Source organism: Centruroides vittatus, unplaced genomic scaffold (assembly GCF_030686945.1).
Source record: "Centruroides vittatus isolate TY-2023 unplaced genomic scaffold, ASM3068694v2 contig_786, whole genome shotgun sequence".
NCBI lineage: Eukaryota > Metazoa > Arthropoda > Arachnida > Scorpiones > Buthidae > Centruroides > Centruroides vittatus.
This window is the reverse complement of record NW_027122506.1, coordinates 431,969-453,191: the sequence shown is the minus strand read 5'-3', so window position 1 is coordinate 453,191 and position 21,223 is coordinate 431,969. Positions and strand designations below refer to the sequence as shown.

At 31.9% G+C, this 21,223-nt stretch overlaps 1 protein-coding gene across 3 annotated transcripts in view; it reads right to left on the bottom strand.

The window, feature by feature from the left end:
- The window catches only part of LOC136981658 (spectrin alpha chain-like), a 58,505-nt gene that overhangs the window by 6,585 nt on the left and 30,697 nt on the right, over positions 1-21,223 (bottom strand). For 2 of the 3 annotated variants that reach the window (XM_067277993.1, XM_067277992.1), the window contains exons 26-51: positions 21,027-21,218; positions 20,717-20,953; positions 20,456-20,637; positions 19,092-19,191; positions 18,513-18,554; positions 18,285-18,433; positions 17,972-18,152; positions 17,751-17,854; positions 16,150-16,312; positions 14,926-15,195; positions 14,537-14,850; positions 14,244-14,472; positions 14,018-14,164; positions 12,818-13,076; positions 12,473-12,549; positions 9,896-10,032; positions 8,049-8,121; positions 7,059-7,175; positions 6,805-6,984; positions 5,832-5,944; positions 5,731-5,748; positions 5,593-5,647; positions 5,017-5,213; positions 4,183-4,236; positions 3,820-4,111; positions 3,615-3,739 (exon numbers count right to left, since the gene is read on the bottom strand). In XM_067277993.1, the coding sequence (XP_067134094.1) occupies positions 3,615-3,739; positions 3,820-4,111; positions 4,183-4,236; positions 5,017-5,213; positions 5,593-5,647; positions 5,731-5,748; positions 5,832-5,944; positions 6,805-6,984; positions 7,059-7,175; positions 8,049-8,121; positions 9,896-10,032; positions 12,473-12,549; positions 12,818-13,076; positions 14,018-14,164; positions 14,244-14,472; positions 14,537-14,850; positions 14,926-15,195; positions 16,150-16,312; positions 17,751-17,854; positions 17,972-18,152; positions 18,285-18,433; positions 18,513-18,554; positions 19,092-19,191; positions 20,456-20,637; positions 20,717-20,953; positions 21,027-21,218 (4,007 nt within the window). Of the gene's footprint in view, positions 1-3,225; positions 3,740-3,819; positions 4,112-4,182; positions 4,237-5,016; positions 5,214-5,592; positions 5,648-5,730; positions 5,749-5,831; positions 5,945-6,804; positions 6,985-7,058; positions 7,176-8,048; positions 8,122-9,895; positions 10,033-12,472; positions 12,550-12,817; positions 13,077-14,017; positions 14,165-14,243; positions 14,473-14,536; positions 14,851-14,925; positions 15,196-16,149; positions 16,313-17,750; positions 17,855-17,971; positions 18,153-18,284; positions 18,434-18,512; positions 18,555-19,091; positions 19,192-20,455; positions 20,638-20,716; positions 20,954-21,026; positions 21,219-21,223 lie in introns of those variants that run through there. The other variant, XM_067277994.1, reaches the window with a different exon arrangement.

Here is a 21,223-nt window from a genome sequence, read left to right as displayed (position 1 = left end):
AAAAAAGTAAAAATTTGAGCATTGTATTCAGTAGAATTTTCAAGAAACCAGCGAAAATAACTGCTTATTATTTCCATGAAAAATATTTCCATTGAACTTCGGTCATTAAATTTTTCTTACAGTTGACGAGGTGTAAGACAACAAATATAGAAAACATATACGGCATAATAATCAAATTTATAACTCCTGTCCGAAATAAGTAAATTCTTAAACAATGAATGCCATTGGCCACATTACAATTCTATATTTGGTGCTATAAACGTTCGAAGGATGAAAAATCTAGAGACTGGACAGATCTAGGAGGTGACAGAGACACTTCTTGGGAACCCCATCTGTGTCGATAGAAGGCAACCAAACACTTAACACTTGGACGATCTGCCAAGAAGGACGTCCCTCCGGAAAAACGTTCCATGTGCCTCTACTTATAAGAGAGAATCTTTTCATATCAGTCTTACATTTTAACAAAATTTATATTATTCTATAAATGGGGATAAATAAGAAGAGACGTATTTTTTCTTTTATCTATCAAGTCGCATGAGAACATTTTGGGACAGCTAATTAATACAGAAATATGGATGTTGTCAACTGCTTTAAAAAAGTGCCTTTCCAGACACTTCTTTCGTAGCGTTTGCCCCTCATTCGTGCAGGGTCCGCTTGTTTACACGCATTGCTCTATTTTGCCCGATCTATCGCATCATGTGGTGTAATTTTCATTCTTTCCACATTCGGTCGAGCCGCCATTTTTGAGGCGTTCATGAGGTATATTTTCCACTGGGTCATAACAGAGGATACTTTTTCCATTAACTTGTACGTCATCTATGCACGTGACGTGTCCATATCAGCACAATCGAGCTTCTTGCATCTTGTCCATAATTAGCCTAACTCCTAATTTTCTGCTGTCATCATTCATTATGTTGTCAAATCGCAATAACCATCTTAGCGTTTTCATTTCCATGTCTTGTAGTGCTTATGCTTCTTTGTGACAGGCTAACATTCTGTCCCTTACATTGCTACTAGTCGTATGACTGACATAAATTTCTGGCACCTTTCCACAGTTATTGAAGACGAAAAGAATTTTCAGATTCATGGACTGGACAATAGAATTAGGCATTGTACACTGAAAATTTGTCTGATGGAAGAGAGCGTGTATTTTCAGCATACCGCCAAAAGCAACAAAGCACGTACAGCCTAAACACGAAGGAATGTGGGAATACTGTAAAAGATGTGTTCATCTAATGAATGTATGTATTTAACAATGTATAATGTATAAATTCGTATAATGTATTTTAGTAAGGAACGAATGGAGATGAACACGTGCTGTAATTTTTATACCACTACTTTTGCTCTTCAATAAATTTCCTTACTTAAGTACACATCGTGTACAGAAATATTCCTCTCATTGTAGAATTAACCCAAACATGAATCCACGAATTATCCACGAAAACATGAATCCGCATGTTAGTTCTGCGTAAACTTCGCGAGTGCCCTCACAATTTCGGCAAACATATTTAGGCAATTTTGAGGAACCGCGTAGTCCAACAAAGTAAACAGTTCCGGTTCCATAAGCAGAACTGGATTTTCCACCACAATTCCCCGTTTTTTTCCGCCATCTTGATCTTCACAATGTATGTCGCCATTATGTTAATCACATATTGGCGTTGGCATCATTCCACACTTTTGCTGAGTGGTTGTTGGTGGCAACGAGCCGTTGTGTTATCCAAACTAATCTGGGCCAACTTTCTCGTCCATCAATACGTTTCGTGACGTCAAAATCAAATAACATCTTAAGTTGGATAATTTTGTATTCGCCCGCTTTAAAGGTTTTTAATGACACTAAGAATTTTTCCATGTATGATACATGATAGCATTTTTATATCCATTATTAAGGCGTCAGCGTACAGCTCCGGAGAATCCAGGATTCAATCCGAGCAAGAAACTCCAATAATTTTCCTTATCGGTCTGTCTCAGAAATGCCATTCCCTCTCCACAACACCTGGCCAACCTATTGACATCTGACCGAATCTGTCAGTTCCTACGAGGTAGAGTTAAAAAATTAATAACTATGGGTATAATTTTGCTTATTCTGAACACCTCGCAGCGATTCTGTTTGAGCCATAAACCGCGCACTATTAAATAAAATTGTACTTACCTACAATGGTTATAAATTTCTATTGTCTTGAATGAAATTGTCTTTGCTGATTTCCTCGCTCACTTAATTAAGCACACAATCACGCAAAGTGATAACTAGGGGCAAACACCACACAATTTTACTGACCAACTATGGTTGGTGGACGTGATTGTTGCCCAATGATATTTATAGAGAGGGCGAACACTGGATAAAATTTTCCCTGAGCAGTCACACAATGACGATATCCATACTCGCTGCTCATAAATTGGCGCTGGTATTATCCCGGACGTTCGCCGATTGTTTATCGTTAACAAGTCCTCGTGTTTTCCAAACTTTCAGAAAACCAATGTTGGCCAATTTCCTCGTCGGGTAACATACTTCGTGACGTCAAAATTGGCCAACATTGGGCAGCAAAATCCTATAGTGTTCGCCTTTATTTAACCAAACGAAAACACGTCTTCTTTCTTAAAAGATTTTTTACCCTCTTTTTTTTAATGGCCCATATTACACTGATGTTAAATAATTAAACACCAGTGTAATTGCACCAAAATCGTGTTTTTATTTGTACTAGCTCGGTCCAGCGCACTGGGAGGTTTGAAGGGGGTCTTGTCCCAATGTCAATACATTCCGCTGACTAGTCGAAAAAGTAAACGCCACAAGAGAAAATATAACATTTTTTTTCGGAATTAAGAAATATATATATAAAGAAGGGATGTGAGGAATGGAGAAAATGGGGAGGAGAGACATCCTTCTTAATGACAGCTTTATGAGAATCGAACAAGATACAGAAAAACAACCGGATGATGATCTCATCACAAATAGGTATATGTCGACTTTGACTTGAGAATGTCAACTTACGATGAAGAACGTCCGATTTTAGTCAGTCGCCGCCCGTTCATCAGGCTGTTAAGATCAGTGCGTGTGTGTTGTTATCTCTCCGCAATTCGTTTGTGTGCCATCTTTGGATTTCTCGTCGCCATTCTTATTGTGTGCTTCTCTTGAACATCCGAAAGTTTCCTGTATTTGGTATTTGTAAACTCTTTCCTTACGTGTAACAGCGAATACTGTGTCTTATAATTTCTACAAAAATAACAAAATTCCAATATTATACAGTACTTTAATTTCTCTGTTCAATTTTCTAATATCTGAACAAGTTTATTATTATTTAAATTCGCCTATAAAGATTCTACTACTTACAAAAGTGAGATATTTATCATTTACAATAAGGCACAGTTCCATGGTACAATTTAATGGTCACTTTTGACTAGCTTTTTAACATTAAATCTGTGAAAGACTACTTACTGACTAGACAATATTGCATGGGAAAGCATTATAAAAACAAATATACGATGGTAAAATATAAAATGTCTGATAGAAAAATTAATATAAGAAATTAAAACAGTCCAGTTTTAAATTGCAAACATTAAAAAGTGATTTGATAAATATTAAATTATTTTTAAATACAGAAAAAGAAAATAAGGGTTACTTTTGAAATAATAATTGTATAAATTCTGTATAGTCGTAAGCACCAGAAATTGGATAACCCGTCTTGGGATCTATGTAAGCTTTCATGTGTGCCAAGCAATAATCTGCAGCTTCCTTCCTGAGATTCTAGAATTACAATTAAATAACTTTATAAATTTATATCCTGTAAAATTCAAAAATACTATTGTTGTTTGGGGTTTACTTACGGCATATAACTCTTCGGCAGTGATATATGGGCGATCTGTAGTTATGGATTTGAAAGCTTGTTGCACGTCTTCGCTGGAACGTACATTTTCTGTTTCTCTCGATATCATAAATGCCATGTATTCGTGTAGAGAGACGTACCCATCTCTATGTGGGTCGACTACGTTTAGAATCGATTCGAATTCGGGTTCGTATTGCCCTTCCTCTACCATTGGTAAATCGTATCCCAGCGCTCGAAGGCAGCTCTTAAATTCGAAATGGTTGAGTCGACCGGTTCTGTTCCTATCGAAATGTCTGCAAAATCCCAATTTCTACTTTAACAAAATAATGCCAGCACTTGGCAGTGTATCAAAATGATAACTCACTTGAACATCATACTGAATTCCCTCAGTGCATCTTCTGAAACACCACTTTGATTACTGAAAATGATTAAAGAAAGGTGAAATTTCTGTAAATAATAATATTAAAAATATATCTTTGACATAACGGTGCTAGTGATATGCGAGATACTATTTTATAAAATAATATCCTGAATTAGTTTCTAATAGATTCACTTGAATTTAGTTAAAACTTACTCAAAACTAAGGCTAGAAATTATCCGCAAATCTCTACTGAATCGCTGTATCTAATAATTTATGAAGTTGATATCATTTGTTATATATGACGAATAATTTCAGTTAAGAGAGATTTATTTAAGTAATTGTTTCTTTGGTCTTTTGAAATATGTTTTCATACTGTTAACATATAGTAAAATAAATACACAGGGTGTCTCATAAATCTAAAATTATACAAATTACGAAGATCTTTGTTTATTTTTTTACACGTAAAACATACTGTCGAGGAATGAAATTAAGTTATTGCGATGGTAGCCGCATCCACAATTTCCATCCAATAACATACAGCAGTCTGGATGCAGCCACCCTCAAAATAACTTGAATTTATTTCTCCTTACTTAATATGATGCTTTATTTGTAAAATAATAAACAAAGATCCATGTAATTCCTGCGGTTTCAGACTTAAGTGACACCTTGTACATAGTGTTCACTTATGCAACTTAGCAATAAACCCTTGAAATTTAAATAATGAAATGTTCTGATATGTTCTTATATTTTAATATGATTTCAACAAATTTCAAAGATAGAAGAAGTAAAATAATCCGTCGTAAGCTCTCTCATATAAAATATATAATAAGGACTTACCGAGCTTGTATTTGTTGTTCTAAATTATGTTGCATCCTCATCCCCAACTGATCAAGTTGGTCCCATTGCTGCGCTAATCCAACCGTGCTATGTTCGGTGTAACGATTATCTAAAATCAAATGTTCCTCTAGAATGGCTCCCAATTCTTCAATCTTTTTCAGGTCGGCTTTCTTCGCTTTCACTTCAATTAACTTTCTCTAATTAAAAGTTAAATGTACTTTATAAATTTTATTTAGTTATAAATAACAAAGGAAATCTTTAAAGTTTATCTGATTTATACATTTTGTATTTTGCAATAAAAAATTGGCACGTTAATTACATTTTTTTTTGAGTAATTGAGTAATAATACATAAAATATTATATTGTGTTAACATGAAAAATTGACCACTTTCTTTGTCATAAAAGTCAAAATTATATAATATTGCGTGCTTGATTATAATCGTTTCATATAGATAAGATCAAATATATAAACTTTATGAACTGATAATAAATAAATTATATAATTACATGAAATATGGTATAATAAATAACGAATATTGTAATTGTAGCAATTGAGAAGGTAATTGAATGACTTACTTTAGTAGCCTCCAATTGCACTTCTAGAGATCCGGATCCTTCCAGCATAGCCGAACTAATTCATTTGTTAAATAAATAAGTAAATAAAATTCGATTTTAAGTATTTATTCAATGTTTAAACATTAAATGTATACTTACCCATCTAAAAGCCACATTCTTGTGATATGAAAATAAAACTTTGGCTTTAATATAACATTTTATAGATTATATTACAAATAAAATGCGTATAAATCTCATACCTTGTAGCAGAAAGCCATTGGTGAAAAATATTAGCATGTTTAGCAAATTCTCTTCTTAATCTGTCATTTTCTTCTTGTCTTTGCGATTCTTTTAACAATTCCGCATCTCTCTCCTTTCATAACATTAAAATTTCTATAATTATTATTTGATAATTCTTTATTTTCTTAGTTATTAATCGTGTAGCATCTATATTTTTATTTCTTCCTTTTCATAAAATTAATTTAAATATAGAATGCAATATTCAACTCGCCAAAACCTTTGTAAGCAGCAAAAATCACTTTAATCGCTAATATGTTTGGTCATTTTCAATGACTTCTTCAGGTCACATAGAATAAATCAAGCAATAATTTTTGAAATCAATTTGATCATTTAAAATTATTTTATTGAACGAAATCACTTGAAATGTTCAGGATTCCCTGTTTTAATTATTTATGTGTTCTTGAATGTTTGATTTATTCTACGTAATTTGTAGAAAGTCATTAGCAAGGTTGAGGCCGAAGTTTTAAACGTGAAAACATGTATGTCGGAAGTTCGGCGCCGCTTTCCTGTAAGCTTAGTTTGACAATGGCGTTTGGAATGTCGAGCATGATTCCACTGACTTTCCAAACGCCATTGCCAAACTTCTAGGCTTACAGGAAAGTGGCGCCGAACGTCCGACGTACACGTTTTCACGTTTAAAACTTTGGCCTCAACCTCGCTATTCAAAACACTGGAAACATCAGTGTTTAAAGTGTTTTTTTGCTGCTTACAAATGTTTTTGTGAGTTAAATATCTAATGTAGAAGTGTCTAGTTGTTAAGAAATTCAATGACTATACAATAATAATGTAACTGTTTCTAAAAATGTTTGTTTTCTAGTAGACTCATTAGTTAATCCATTAAAATTTGGCTATTAATACTGAGCCTACTGTATATATGTTATTATTTACACTCTGCAAATTCAGATAGATAGTTACTTTACAAATCATGCTTACTTGAATTATCTTTTGTAAATTATGCCATGTTTCTTCTAATGCTTCCATTGTAAACCATGTATATGGATTAGCTCCAACACTGAAGCTTTTTATTTGTTTATCTAAAGCAGCCAGTGCTTGAATATCTCCTTGAGCGGTAGTTAACGATGATTGGAAAAGAGCGTGTGCTTTACGAAGTGCCTAAAAAAGAATTTTTTTTATATTTCATATTGATATTTTGCTTTAATAAATCAACCTGTTAAAAACTATCAAACCTTTATCTCTTCTACTGAATTACATCTTACAGGATCAGTTAGATCTTCTTCTGCATTCTCAAACCAACTATTAAATGTAGATGCTTTTTTGGCAAAAGCTAAGAAGAGTTCTTCGATCTACATAATGTAAAAATTACTTTGTAATTAACATAATTTTGATGATTAATTTATATTAAGTTCTATTTATTACTTCAACTTCATAAAGTAAGTGTTTGTAATTTCATCGAGATTAGTTTATTGTCTTTGATAATATATCTATACAGCAAATTTAATTTTGAAAAGATCTATATAAAGAATTCGGAAAGATGAAAGTGTCACTACTTCTGCACTTTTTCTGATAAAATGTATTTGCCTTTAATTTCCATTTTCTCTGATACATTCAACAGGCACTTCTTAAGGCTGATGCACATGAGCAACAAAACTAAGACGACAATGAGCATCTATGGCAGGATTAACCAACGACTTTCGTTGATTGTCAAGGCCATAAGAGATGATTGATACTTACTGGCGTCTTAATTTTGCAACCTGTGTGCATTGGCCTTTATGTCACATTCAAGGTAAAGCTTCCCGTTCCTTTATATTGTATGCAAGTATTCGTACGCACACATTAACTCTAACAATTAGCCAACCAAGTATCAACAATTCTGTAGTCTTTTCCTTAAGTTTGTATAAAATGGGATATTTTTCTACTTCAATAGTTAGATTTTCATCTTTCAATGCGCTTTTCTCAATTAATTTTTTTCCTGTCATTCTTGCGTGCACATAAAATGATGGGACAATTTCAATCGACTGAATGTAAGATTCCTTAAATCAAAATCAACGGGATCAACTCTAATGTTACAGCATTATTGCCCTTGAGACAGCTTCCTGATATATAATAAAGTAAAAACATACTTCTTTAAATTTATTACTTATTATTATTTATTTAGTCAAAATATTGTAAATACAAAAAATGCTAGAGGCAGAGAAGGGTTTAATTCAAATACTTACATGTTTAAACTGACTCAACATATGAAGTAATTTTTGTTTCCGTACTTCAGATGCCGCCAATAATTTTTTCCATCTAGGCATTCATAGAAATAAATATGTCATTAAATATATACTAATTTGAAAGCACATTCTTATAAAAATCATAAAATTTGAAGTTTTGGGATTTTTTAAGTTTGGATTTCCTTTCTATTGTCTTTGAGAACTTTCTATGTCCACCGTTACTACTTGAGGGGAAGGATTACCCCTTCTCAGAACCAAGGGTGAAACAAAGGAATAGGGTATTAGGGCTTTCCCGAATTTGGGAGAATAGACAAAAGAAAAAAGAGCCTGAGACAAAACGAAAAACGAGAGGTGAACATTTTTTGGCTGGACCTCGAAAGGAACGGACATACAAGGCAGTGATCCAGACTCAGAAGAGAGAGAAAGGAAGAGGACTGCAGGTATAAGAGAGGACTGTCGAGGCCAGAAAATAAGAGGCACGAGGGACTAGAGAACACCGAGAGAGTCGGAGAACCTCTATAACAAATTGCTGAATCAGTAGAGAAGAATAAAAGATCACGATTGTGAAAGGGCATTTCCCTGAGGATATTGATCAATCAACGTGGATCCGGGTATTTTCTATCTGTTTCTCTATACTTTCTATACTTTCCTAATTCTATCCATTTCCATTATATTAGTTTTAATGTAGCCATAAAATTAGTTTTTAAGTCATCAAGGTTTTGTGTTAGGTGCACATGTATTATATACTTGTACAAGAATAAGAGGCAGCCCCTTTCCCTGTGTGGATACTAGGGTATAAATCTGTCAAGTTAGGATCTTTGTAACAAACAAAAAAAGAACCGTGTTCGGAGAGCATTAAAGGAATATTCAATCATACACAAATATTTGTTTCTGTGTTCCTATTTGTAACGTTTATTTGCGGACTTACAAATTTCTCGTTACGAACAACCACAAATCACCCTATTCACATTTTATTCTTTACTATTATATCAATGCTTTATATAAATTTATTTATCTAGCTTATTTGGTTTTTATGATAGCATCAACAAAGCTAACAAGTATTACTGGGCTATGTTAATATCAACGATTGAATTTACTGTTAAATAATTATGACATCAATACATACAACACATTGTGTCGTGGTTATGTTTGTAAATATTTTTCCTGTTACATAATAAAAGGTCAGTGGCACTGCTGACCCTTCGGGAAACAATCAGTGACAGTGATCTCATTTTAAACCCCCCTTTTCAGCGCTAACCTTCTATGAGTCAAGTCAGTGTTATCTTTTGTGTAATCTTTGTTCCTTTGTCACATAACCAGTCATGCAAGTCTAACCAGTTTTCCTAATTTCTGAAAAGAAACATCCAGTCTTACAAGCCGCAATTTTCAAATCACATACTTATAGATTCCCACTGTCATTCACACGTCTGTCTCTCTTTCTTTAATCTTGAGAACAGAGTTAAACAGCTGAAAATTGAGACCAGATATTGAAAGCTTAGGGGCTGGAGGCCCCCCAATTAACTATATGCAAACTTCCAGTTTAGACTGGAAGCGATTTTTTAAAATTAAAATATGATTAGAAATTGCACTTAATTAATGCAAAATTTAATTATAATAAATTCTGACTTATATTTTATGATAATTTTAACTCTAAAAATATACAACACTTTTACAAATCTTGACTTTTTAGGCCCAGTTAGTATTATTTTTTAATTATTAAATGACACGTGCGAGTTATATTATATTTTTACATTACTGTAGATGTGTTACATTCTAAACATCACAACGAATCTGAAAATAATTACAATCTGTTAATAAAATTAATTATATTTGTAGAATTTTATTACCTTTCCATAACATCGTCGAGTTTCTTTATAATCGCTGGTGTTTGTTTATGATTTGCAGCCACTAATTGCTCTTTCAATTGTACAATTGCCTGTATTCCTTCTTGCTCGAATGCCATTAATCCAGCATCAAAACTATCCTGTAATAAATAAGTTATATTTTGTTCGAATTTATTCATTAATATATTTATATCATTAAAAATCATAAAAGCAATTTTTTAAATTAAAATACAACTATTAACAAATTGAAAATTAAAAATTTTACAGAAATCTATGAGAGAAAAATAACTTCCTAAGAATCTAAAAGCTACAGTATCGCTAATTGGACTGCAATTTTTAAATTGCACATCTATACATTCCTACAGTTCCTATCTGCGTTTCTGTCCTTTGTAATTCTTGATAATGAAGTTAGATGGATAAAAATCAAAACCTGATGTGAAAATTTATTGGCCATAGGCTCCAATTAACTATATATGAACTTTCAGGCTGAAAGTCGGGCAATTTCAATTCAAAAATTTTCTCGAAAACAGAGTTAGATAACTGGCATGACTCGATTGCTACCGGGAGAAAATTGATGTACAGGGGCAAAAGACTACTAAAATTGAAACCAGATATGAAAAATTTAGTTTAAATTAAAGTATGATTAATGTTGATATCTTTCATTAAGTTATGAGCCATTTTCGCGTTGCATTTAAATTTAAAATGCTTTTTATTAATGTTGCCTCTTCCTATGCTTCTTTGTTGTCTTCAGAGATTTATCTTCTACTATGGTACCTTTTTTAAAAATTATCTTAAATTTATAATGTGTAAAACTTTACTTTTGTTTCTAAATTTTGAGAAGAATCATTCTTATTCATACTTTAAATTTGAATTATACAGGTAAGAAATTTTATTCTAGTTTTTTAAATTTAAAAGTTTCGTTATAGAGACGTGCATTGCTTAATGATAGAGATACCTTCCAAGAAATATGTTGCTGAGTGGCTTCGTTGTTAAATCACCATCATAGAGTACTTAGAAATATCTGAATGGTGTAGTCTACTACTGATATAAGCTATATGTGAAGCAGTTCTGACATAATGATAAGTATTTTCATACCTAATCATAGCTAAATGTAGAAAAAATGCAGGCAGTTCTATTATAATCTTATGGCCTGCACTGTACATTAAAGTCCAAAAGTCTGGAATGGGAAAAGTTTTTTTCAGAAACATGCAGCAAAGAATGTGCAAGAGGAAGTCCTAAAGGGCAGGAAAAGTTTTAAATTAGTTCAATTTGCCTATCTATTTTGGAGACATATTCTTGGTTCATTAGTTTTCATAACAACACTTCTCTGCATATCCTGACTTTTTGACCATCTGTATGTGCAATCAGATGCTTTATTTCTACATCTTCCTCTCCCTCAGAGGATAGTGTTTATATCACTTAGTCTATGGTATTATAAGTCATTCCTGCGTAATGTCTCAGTTTTGAAGAACTTGTTGATGACGTTAAATGATGACTCGCTGTGTAGAGTTTTATATATTTCAATAATAATTAAATTTTATTTTATATGACGTTTTCTAATTGATTTCAATGGAATATGTTTAAATTGTGAACAGTTTTGAAAATAATTTCTATTTGTATCACAGTAAAACCTCATTAAATTGAAGTTTAAGGGATAAAAAATTCCCGACTTTGAGTTTCGGTTTAATTGGGTTTAATACCTGATTTTCTCAAATATTTGTGTGGCAGTAGATTTTTCATTATCGAGCCATTTCTCAAGAATCTGTTCACAGAATGATTTCAAAACTGTATACAGTTTGGGGTGCCTTTGAGTGCATTGTCATGGTGTTGTGGTCAGCATGGAGCTGTAGTGTTTTATGTTAATTGTCTCCATTCACACAGAATATAAGAAAAAAACTAAAGATCATGGACATATCAAAGAGTGGAGAGTACACGGAAAAGCAGGTTCGAGTTGAAAGTACAGTTTCAACTTAACAAAGCCATATTATGTATACCCAGGACCTGCAGACAACTCAAAGTTGCATTAACTTGAAGCTAACACAGTTCAGTTTAGTGAGGTTTTACTGTAATTACAGTAGAGCGTCGATAAGTGGAACGTCGGTAAGTGGAATGGCCGGAAAGTGGAACGATTTTCAGTCGGACTGTGTCGTGCTGAATTGAATGTTTTTGATACTAAATTTACTTCTAAAGTATAATTTTCATGTTTTTTATATTCTTTAATATATTTATTTTGTTTGTACAAAATGCAGAAATAATTTTTAACGATACGATAGCCTCGATGATTATTATAAAAATTTTCGTTAGGCTTAAAATCGACGAAAATTCAACACGAAGCGACACGCAACGGAGAAAAATTTGAACATCAGAACAGGTTAATGTATTTTTTCGTACAAAGTCGGAAACTGGAACAAATCATTAACTGGAAGGACACCAGTTCCCAATTGGTTCCACTTATCGACGCTCTACTGTACTATAAATTTAAAATATGTTTTATTATAAACATAAAATCAGATAGCATAAAAACATAATTTTGTAATTAATAAAAAATAAATATTATTATTAAATAAGATTAAAAACAACCTGCTTCGTTAGAAGAGTTTGGACAGAACTTAAATCTCGACCAAAATCTTCAGAATTAACACAGTTTTCTTTATCAGCTATAATAAAAAAAATCAATAAAATAAACTTAAAAAACTTACAAAAAATAGTAAATAAGAATAAATTATATCACAAATTATAAACTAATTTAAATAAATTTATCTCCAATCTAATATTTACTATGATAACTAACTAAAAGTAAGAAAAACATATTGTCTTATATTTATTTACTATTCTCTAACAACTAAATCCTATTTTCAGCATAAAAAATTTGTATAAATTATAGCTTATTATATAATATTAACAAAAATATAAAAATGAAGTAACCTATCCAACTTTCTACGACGTCTGCTTTCCACATAAATTGTAAATAAGCGGAATTATCCAACAGTTTCCCTTTACGGATGATGGCGCTTTCTTCGATATTATTCATTCTGTCTTGAAGCTGTTGCAACCTTTGAGATATTACTTTTGAATGATGATTTCCTGCAGCAATCAGTTGTTCCCCAGCAGAAGTGATACCTGCGCACCTTTCTTTATGAACGGCAAAATCGCTTTCAAATGCTATATGCTTCTTTAACAAACCCTGCAGAGTAGATAATTTTTAATAATTTTGCAATATAAACATGATCTTAAATTATTCATTTATTAAAACTATTTTAAAATTAAACTTTTAGAGCTTTACTATTTAATAATTTTAAAAATATTTATTTATATTTTTAACTTTAAATTTCATAGATTATTATGTGATGTTTTAAATGACAAATAATTTGATTAAATTTGTGTTTTAACCTTAGCTGTACTAAATAAATGGTAAAGAAGTGATGACTGTTGAGGCAGGATGAATGACTCACATCCAGATCCCAACTGCACACCTCCTCTCTGTTCGGCTACTGTCAGTGTGTCAGTAAATTGTCAACGTATCATTGTATCTTTAATAAATATCTATGTCTTCATCTTTATTATCACAATGAGTTGAGATAGGAAGCATGTTATGGTAACCTTTTAATCCCAAATGGCTGCAGTCATCTGTTAAACCCTGGTATTGCGTCAACTACTACAAATAGAACAAGTTTGTGGCTCTTTACAATTGTCTTTATTGCACTTCATTTATATGTAGGATACTGGCCAGACAAAGTAAGATGGGTCTCTTTATTAACCGTTTCATATAACCCTAAACTCTGAGGCAATAGTCTTGCCAATACATACAAACTATGAGGCAATGGTGTTGCCAAAACATAGCACTAAGCATCAGTCCAGATTAGCTTAGATAATTGGGGTTCCACTGTATATTTCTTACTATACCAGATGCTATTATTTAATTTAGTGCTATTACTTTCGATTTTTTATCAATAAATTAATTTTTTTAATTGATAAGTTTTTAGTTGCCCTGGATCTTCAAAACAAAAGAAGAAAAAGCCTATTAATTTTATTCTCAAATAGATCCTCGGTCTAAGAAATAATTATATCAGTATAAACAAGATGAGTTAACATAATCACCAAATCAGAGATATAAATTGGACCAACCTGTACTGCTGCCATAGTACTTCCATAATCTTCTATAGATAATAAATGTTGTTTTTCTGAAATCCAGGCATCTTCTTCCTCTACCTTAGCCAAAAATTGATGGTAGAGTAAAGATTCCTCTAATTTATTTCCACGGTCGGATGCAATCTAAAATTAAATTTTTGTGTAATATAATATATTATTTTCATAAAGAATATTCTATTAAATCTTAAAATCAAAACTTTACCTTTTTCAATTCTCTCCAAGAATTCCTGAGAGCTTCTAATCTTTGTTCTATTTCAGGTATTCCCAATTTTGATTCAGCCATCAGTTGTTGTCCTGTCTCTTGAACGGCCTGAATAATTGGTTCGTGGGATCCCAATTCTGTTTCGATACGTAAGTGTTTCTTGAGTAAATTTTGCACTCCCATCAATTCTCGACCGTAATCATCAGAACTCACTAATAATTTCTTCTCTCTACATTAAAATTAATCGTTTAATATATAATGGTATAAAATATATAAATAATAACCTCGCATACTTAATCCAGGTTTCCTCATCCGCGATATCGCGGAAAAATTGATGTAGAGTATTTGCGTCGTTCAAATGCGCTCTTCTGTAGGCAGCTAGAGTTTTAATTCTTTCGAAACGTTCATTTATATTATTGCATTTTTCTTGAATGGACGGAGCATCAAACTGACCGGAATCGACCAAACTTTGTGCTAAATTATTCATATCGCGAATGTGATCCTCGTGAGTAGTAATGTCGGCTTCGACCATCTGATGTTTTTTAATTAAATTCTGAACCGAAGTCAAATCCTTTCCGGCTTCTTCGGATTTCAATAGAGATTCGACCTAAAAAGTATTGTCATTTGAATAAAATTTGGAATTAAATTAATTTATCTGTTATCATTGAATTATATTATTTACCTCTCCCAGCCAAAAGTCAATATCTTTTACAGCAGCATTAAAAGATCTTTGTTTGTTTGCTTCCTTTAATTTTATACTCTTCTCGGTTGTTTTTGTGGTAAGATACACCCATTGTTCCGTTATACTTTTTAATCTCGCTTGTACGGCATCTTCTGAATCGGCACACTGCTTTTTATCGATTAGATTTTGTCCCGCCCCTAATACGGACTGTATTCTTTCGGCATTGGCAGCTAATTCGGCTTCGAAAGCTTGTTGTTTCTGATGTTTACTCTATAAAAAAGCAACCATTAAAGACTGATGTAATTTGTTATAATTAAAGTTACAAAACTGTTAAAATGAATAATTACTATTTAATTTTAATATCTTTTTTGTTATTTTTTATGAATTTTTTATGCCCTGTGGGCCTTTTACTGGATTTGGCCAGGCCCAGGACTTGCCTTCTCTAGAAAGTGCAAGTAATTCTTTGGGTCTCAAAAAAATTTGATAAATGTCTAACATATTTTCATTAAAAAATAACAGTGAAATAAAATAAAAAATAAACAAACTATCTTTGGTCTGTCTTGAGGCTAGAGAAACTCTCCTGTACTTTCTATCACTTGACTCGTCCCTTTTCCAGCAGGCTTACACTCGACGTGGGGCCTCATTAAGAGGATCCCACCATAATACTCTGATCAGATTGTTTATGTAAAATGACAACCCCACACAAACTGACAATGTATTGTTTTGTTACTCAACAGCTCTTCCAACAACTCATAAATGGCTATCCATATGTCAAATTTTAAATTTAATTTCTTTACATTTTACAGATTTATATTTTGAAGTAGAATAAGAGGGTGAAAGATCATGGTAATACTCTGGGAAATTTCATTGCATGTGGCTACATCCCTGAATATCATAGCAGAAGGATACATCAATCAAGAACAGTTTCATCATTAATGTTGCATATTATTAAGTTGTAAAGCTATCTCCAAAACTGGTCATTTAGCATTAATTGTCAGACTGGATTTGCCATTTTCTGATTTGTAAAATTTGTGATGAAACCATTCTTTAATGATGTATCCACGTGATGTAATACCGAAATGAATTGTTTATATTTTCTACCACCCCATTTCATGTGCAAAATTTGACTACTTTTGCACACTGGTTTTAAGATATGTCAATTATTTTGCAACAGAGTGTATTAGAAGTAACGTATCTAATCAAATTTTAAATAAACTATCATACCTGAATATTTGCTGGATCTTTATAAGATTCATCAATTGCCATCTGTAATTTATCTGCAATCCAATTTTCGATTTCATCAGCATCTCGGCTGAAATGCTGCAGAGTTTGCGATTCTCCGAGTTTTGAACGTTTCTCAATTAAACCTTGCTTTAAATGTTTCCATCTGATAAAATATATGAAAAATTTAGTAATTTTAGCTATCAAATATCAATTTATTAAAATCTTTATCATTATATATTTATTAGGGCTGCTGAATAAAATGTTTAGTTCTAAGATATTTAAAAATAGTAATCCTTTTTCTCAATTAGTCTGCAATTGAAACAAATAAGTTAATTTAAGTTGATAGCATTAAGTGAGGAGCATGTACTGTATTTTATCAAACTCAAAATTCAATATGTAAAATCATTTCTAATTTAACAGAATATCTGTGAGTAATGTTAGATGCAGAAGCACTTCCAGCTTATGGCATCACTAACTCTAATTTGTAATTTGTAATTCCTCATGCAACTGCTCACAAGTAATATTTACATTTGTTTACCCAACAGTAGAAGATTCCCTGTCAATAAAAATGGAAGTAATAATGTTGTGGAAATGATTGGTCAGGAAAAAAATATACAAAAATCCTGTGTACAAATACAGATTTGATATTCCAATGGTATTAGTATGTGGTGTAACATCATTATGCCACAGGTAGTTTCTAATCATTTTTTTATTTCCCACCTGACACTTTCTCAACTCTGTTCTTTGTTCTGTATTCTAGAAGTTTTCTTTTTTCCAGGTTTCAGAATAGATTATATAAGGGTGGAGATGGATTGATGACATCCTAGAGAGGAGTTGCTCTTTTACTATATATATATATATGAGTGCAGGTCCATTAAACTGGCACTTTTAGTTCTCATGTTGGTTATGGTGCACATCTTCCAGACTAAGACCTGTCAGACAAAATACAGGGAGAAGAGAAAACAGACTAAAAAGAAAAAATGGATCCACATAGAGACATGATGAGAGACCAAAGGAAAAGGAAACAGCAATATCAACTAGAGATGAAAAGTGTTTCATCTTTGTCTCCTACTATTAAGACTGATTGGATGTTCTAAACATCTATAGAGTATAGTTTAAAGAACCAAGCATATACAAGTATAAGGAAATGATCACCAATGAGTCCCTAATAAATTTTTAGAACATCGAACTCCATCGAGCTGGCCCACATTCACCTTTTTCTACCTTATTAGTCATATAAACTTATGTCTAGATATAAGAGTTTTGTGAAACTGTAAGTTTCGGACAAAGTGTGAGACTATAGTTAATATATTGTACTGGATACAATAGATTTGTATTGTATCAATGTGGAAAAAAGCAAATAAAAATAATTTTTTTATTGTTTACATAATCAGAGAAACCGCTTGCACTATCACAACAATCAGTTTCACAAGCACATTACATAAAGACATTATAATCTGTTCACAAAGTTCACTCAGCTTTCAAATAATGCAGAAATTCTAAACTATACTTTAGTATCATTTCTTATAATACCTAATTAAATTTAAGATTATAATTAAAACTTTTAATTGTAGAAAGGAATCTATAATTTTAATATTTACCTGTCCAGAACTTGTTGTTTTTTATCATTGATATCATCTGTGGAATAGTGATCAGAGCATATTAATTGATCAGCCATTGATACTAATGTAGCAATCTTTTCCTCCTATAATAGAATGTTTTAAAAATTAAAAATTTTCATTAGATGATAAATAATATTGAAATTAAAACTGATTTTAGTGTTTTATGTAAATGTAAGGAAGGAATTATAATTATTCATTACTTGCGCATTAATGGCTTTGTCAAAATCCTCGTGTTTTTTAATTAACGTTTCGACGTCTGTTTCATCCGAACTCAAAAATGCTTCTCTGTTGCCCATCCAGTTTTCGGCTTGTTCACAATCGCGGTAGAAAAACTGCAATTCTAAACACTGATCGAGTTTGACTCTACGAGCAATCCAAGCCCTAAAACATTTTTTTGAAAATAAGAAAGTAAACAGTAATAAATAAATAGTAACATAGCCAAAAAATGAATAATAATAATGATAAATATTTTAAAAATTTTGCATTTATCTAACAAAATTATTATTATTTTACTTCTCTAATTCTTGTCTACTCTCGTTCATTTTTTCAAGCTTTTCCTGTACTTCTATACTTGCGTAATGACCACTCTGTAATAAATGCTGTCCAAACATTTCAAATGCTTGGAATGTTCCAGATCTTGCATCAACATCTGCACGATTTTCCTGTAAGAGATTTTATACTTATCTTAATATTTATTATTATAAATCGTATGTATAAAAACATACATTCTGATATACGTACTTGGGGAATGCCGTAGTGTGCATCAATTTCTGAACGGTAGGTCTGAAATAAAATGTATTTGATATCAATATCTATTAATCTTCAATGTGATTTATTTAAAAAGTTTAGATCTTAATTTAAGCCACTATAAAGGCTACAAATAAAAGTTTTGACTCCTTGACTTTATTAGTAGTAGTGTATTATTTTACAATATAAAATGGAGTCAATAGAATCTTCATAATCAACTACTTCAAGCAATTGTAACAATTGCAGTCTTCAGAACTGACTGTAAGTTAGGCAGGCTGAAAGATGGATCATGTGTATATGTCGTGGCTATCTGCCAGCTTGCCCGAATTGAGATGTAACATTGTTGCGACTGCTGAAATCATCATACCAGACATGCTGATCAATGTGTGATGGGAATGTGGCTATCTGCTGTAGGTGTGTTGCGTTATGAAGGGTAACCACATCAAGCCGTTATGATGTCCGAAGTAAAAACGTTCTGAGTAGCTCTTTACGTATGGTTTGAGCTCTTGTATAAAATAGCTTAATTGAAACTTTTTATTATCAAACATGAATTGTATCACAATACTAAAGTACCTGATGTCTTTCTAATAATGCTTCTGCTCCTGTTACATCATTAGCAAGTTCTTCTGATGATACCAAAGCTTTCATATTTATTATCCACGTTGTTAAATCTCTGAAAGAAGAATTAAAATTGAAACTTACTGGTTACAAATAAAATAATACATACCTTTTATAACTGTTATAATTGTTTAATCGTTGAATTTACTATAACAACTTTTTAAAAAACTTTTAAATAAATTTTAATTACACTTTTATAAATCCTTCATTTATACTTATTTATTATATTATATATTATTTTTAGTATTTTTTTAACTTAATTTTATTACTAAATTACTTTTGTAGTGCATGAATGCCCCTGTAAATCTTGTTTCCCTGTCAATACTAACTGTTATACAGGAAACTATATTTCATGTATTTTGTATTTTACTACCAAACAAGCATTAACATAATTTAATTTAAACAAATAATACAAAATCATAAACGACTATCGATTTCAGATTATAAGAAATTCTTATTAGGTTTGATATTGGGTTCTCGACTATGAAACATCTATTTTTCTTGGTGCACCTTACTTTGAATGCATATAATGGAAGCGGGGACAGGGGTGTCACATTTTTTATACCCTGGTTGCATAGTTATTTCATTTTATGATTCAGTCTACTATGAGTTTTTACAAAATACACATCAACCACTTGATGCTTTGAGAGTTCCGTAGAGGTTGGATGCAGCTCGGAATACGAGGAGCATCAATGACGTTTACAAATGGACCGAGTAGATAGAAGTGTTGTAGATGGTTTGTAAAATTTCAATCTGGGATGTCGGCCTCAGAAAATCACCCAGACGGAGCTACCCGAATGTAGGCGAATGAAGAGGCCTTGCAAATTCTTGCAGAATCCAACCCGAGGCAAATATTAACAGAATGTTATTAGATAGAAATGTTGCAACCATTTAACTTAATTTAATTATTCCATACGTGATCACATTTTCATAATTTGCATTCTCAATATTCCTTTCTAAACCATACACTCGTTCTCTGACTCCACTTTTACGTACAAAGCATAACATTGTAATTTACATATTTCTTAATTGTTACATTATTTTACATTTCCTAATTATTGCCATAAATAATTATATCTATTTCCAATTTAATAAAATATACGAAACGTTAAAACTGGAACTTAAACTCATAATTTTTACTGGCAAACATTTTATAAAAGTATAAATATGTTTGAAATCTTAATTTGTAAACTTAATCGTTATAAATATCATAAGTTTTCTCAATTTCCTGTGAATCGCAAATGAGTTATGAATGAATCATTATTATATTAATACAGTACAGTTTTTTATCAAATATTTTTTAAAATATAAACGTTTACCTAAAGTCTGATAAGAATTTTTGCAAATCATAAGAATCCATTAATTTTTCTTTTCTAGCTGTGGCTTTAGCAATCAATTGGGACCATTCTTCATTTATTTCCTTTTGTTTACCGTAAATTGTATCGGCCGAATCGGGATGAGTTTGCATTAATCGACTAGCGGTTTCGTCCAATTGCCGTATCTAAAATCAAAGAATAAGGTATCGGAATAATATCAATAATTTATAAAATTAAATTATGAGAAAAAATACTATTTCGTACCCTGTCGGCTAAAGCCGCAAGATCCCTTTCCAAACCTTCGTGTTTTCTTTGTAACGTTTTCACGCTTTGCAAATCATGACCGCAATCATTATTATTCAAAGCTTCGTCTTTTTCGTGTATCCAATCTTTTGTCTCGTCAACGTCTCTGTGAAAACGCTGAACCTCATGAGCTGTGCTAAGCTGCATTGCTCTTTCTGAAGTTACATCATTAAGATTCTGCCATCTTGTGTTCAGATCCTGTACATATGTAATATCAGTTAATAATACTTGTTATTAAATATAAATAATATTAATTTTCCAATTTTCTTACTTCTACTTGTGCCTGAATCTTAACTGCTGCTTCGGGTTGTCCCAAACTACACAGCTGTGTTGCAATTTCGTTCATTTCGGCAAGTCTAACTTCGTTTGCCTTTAATTCAGAACTGAAATCGTCAAACTTTTTCTGTAGTACTTCAACTTGTTCGAGATCTTCTCCGACATCTTTGATCTGAGCAACTTGTTCCTGAA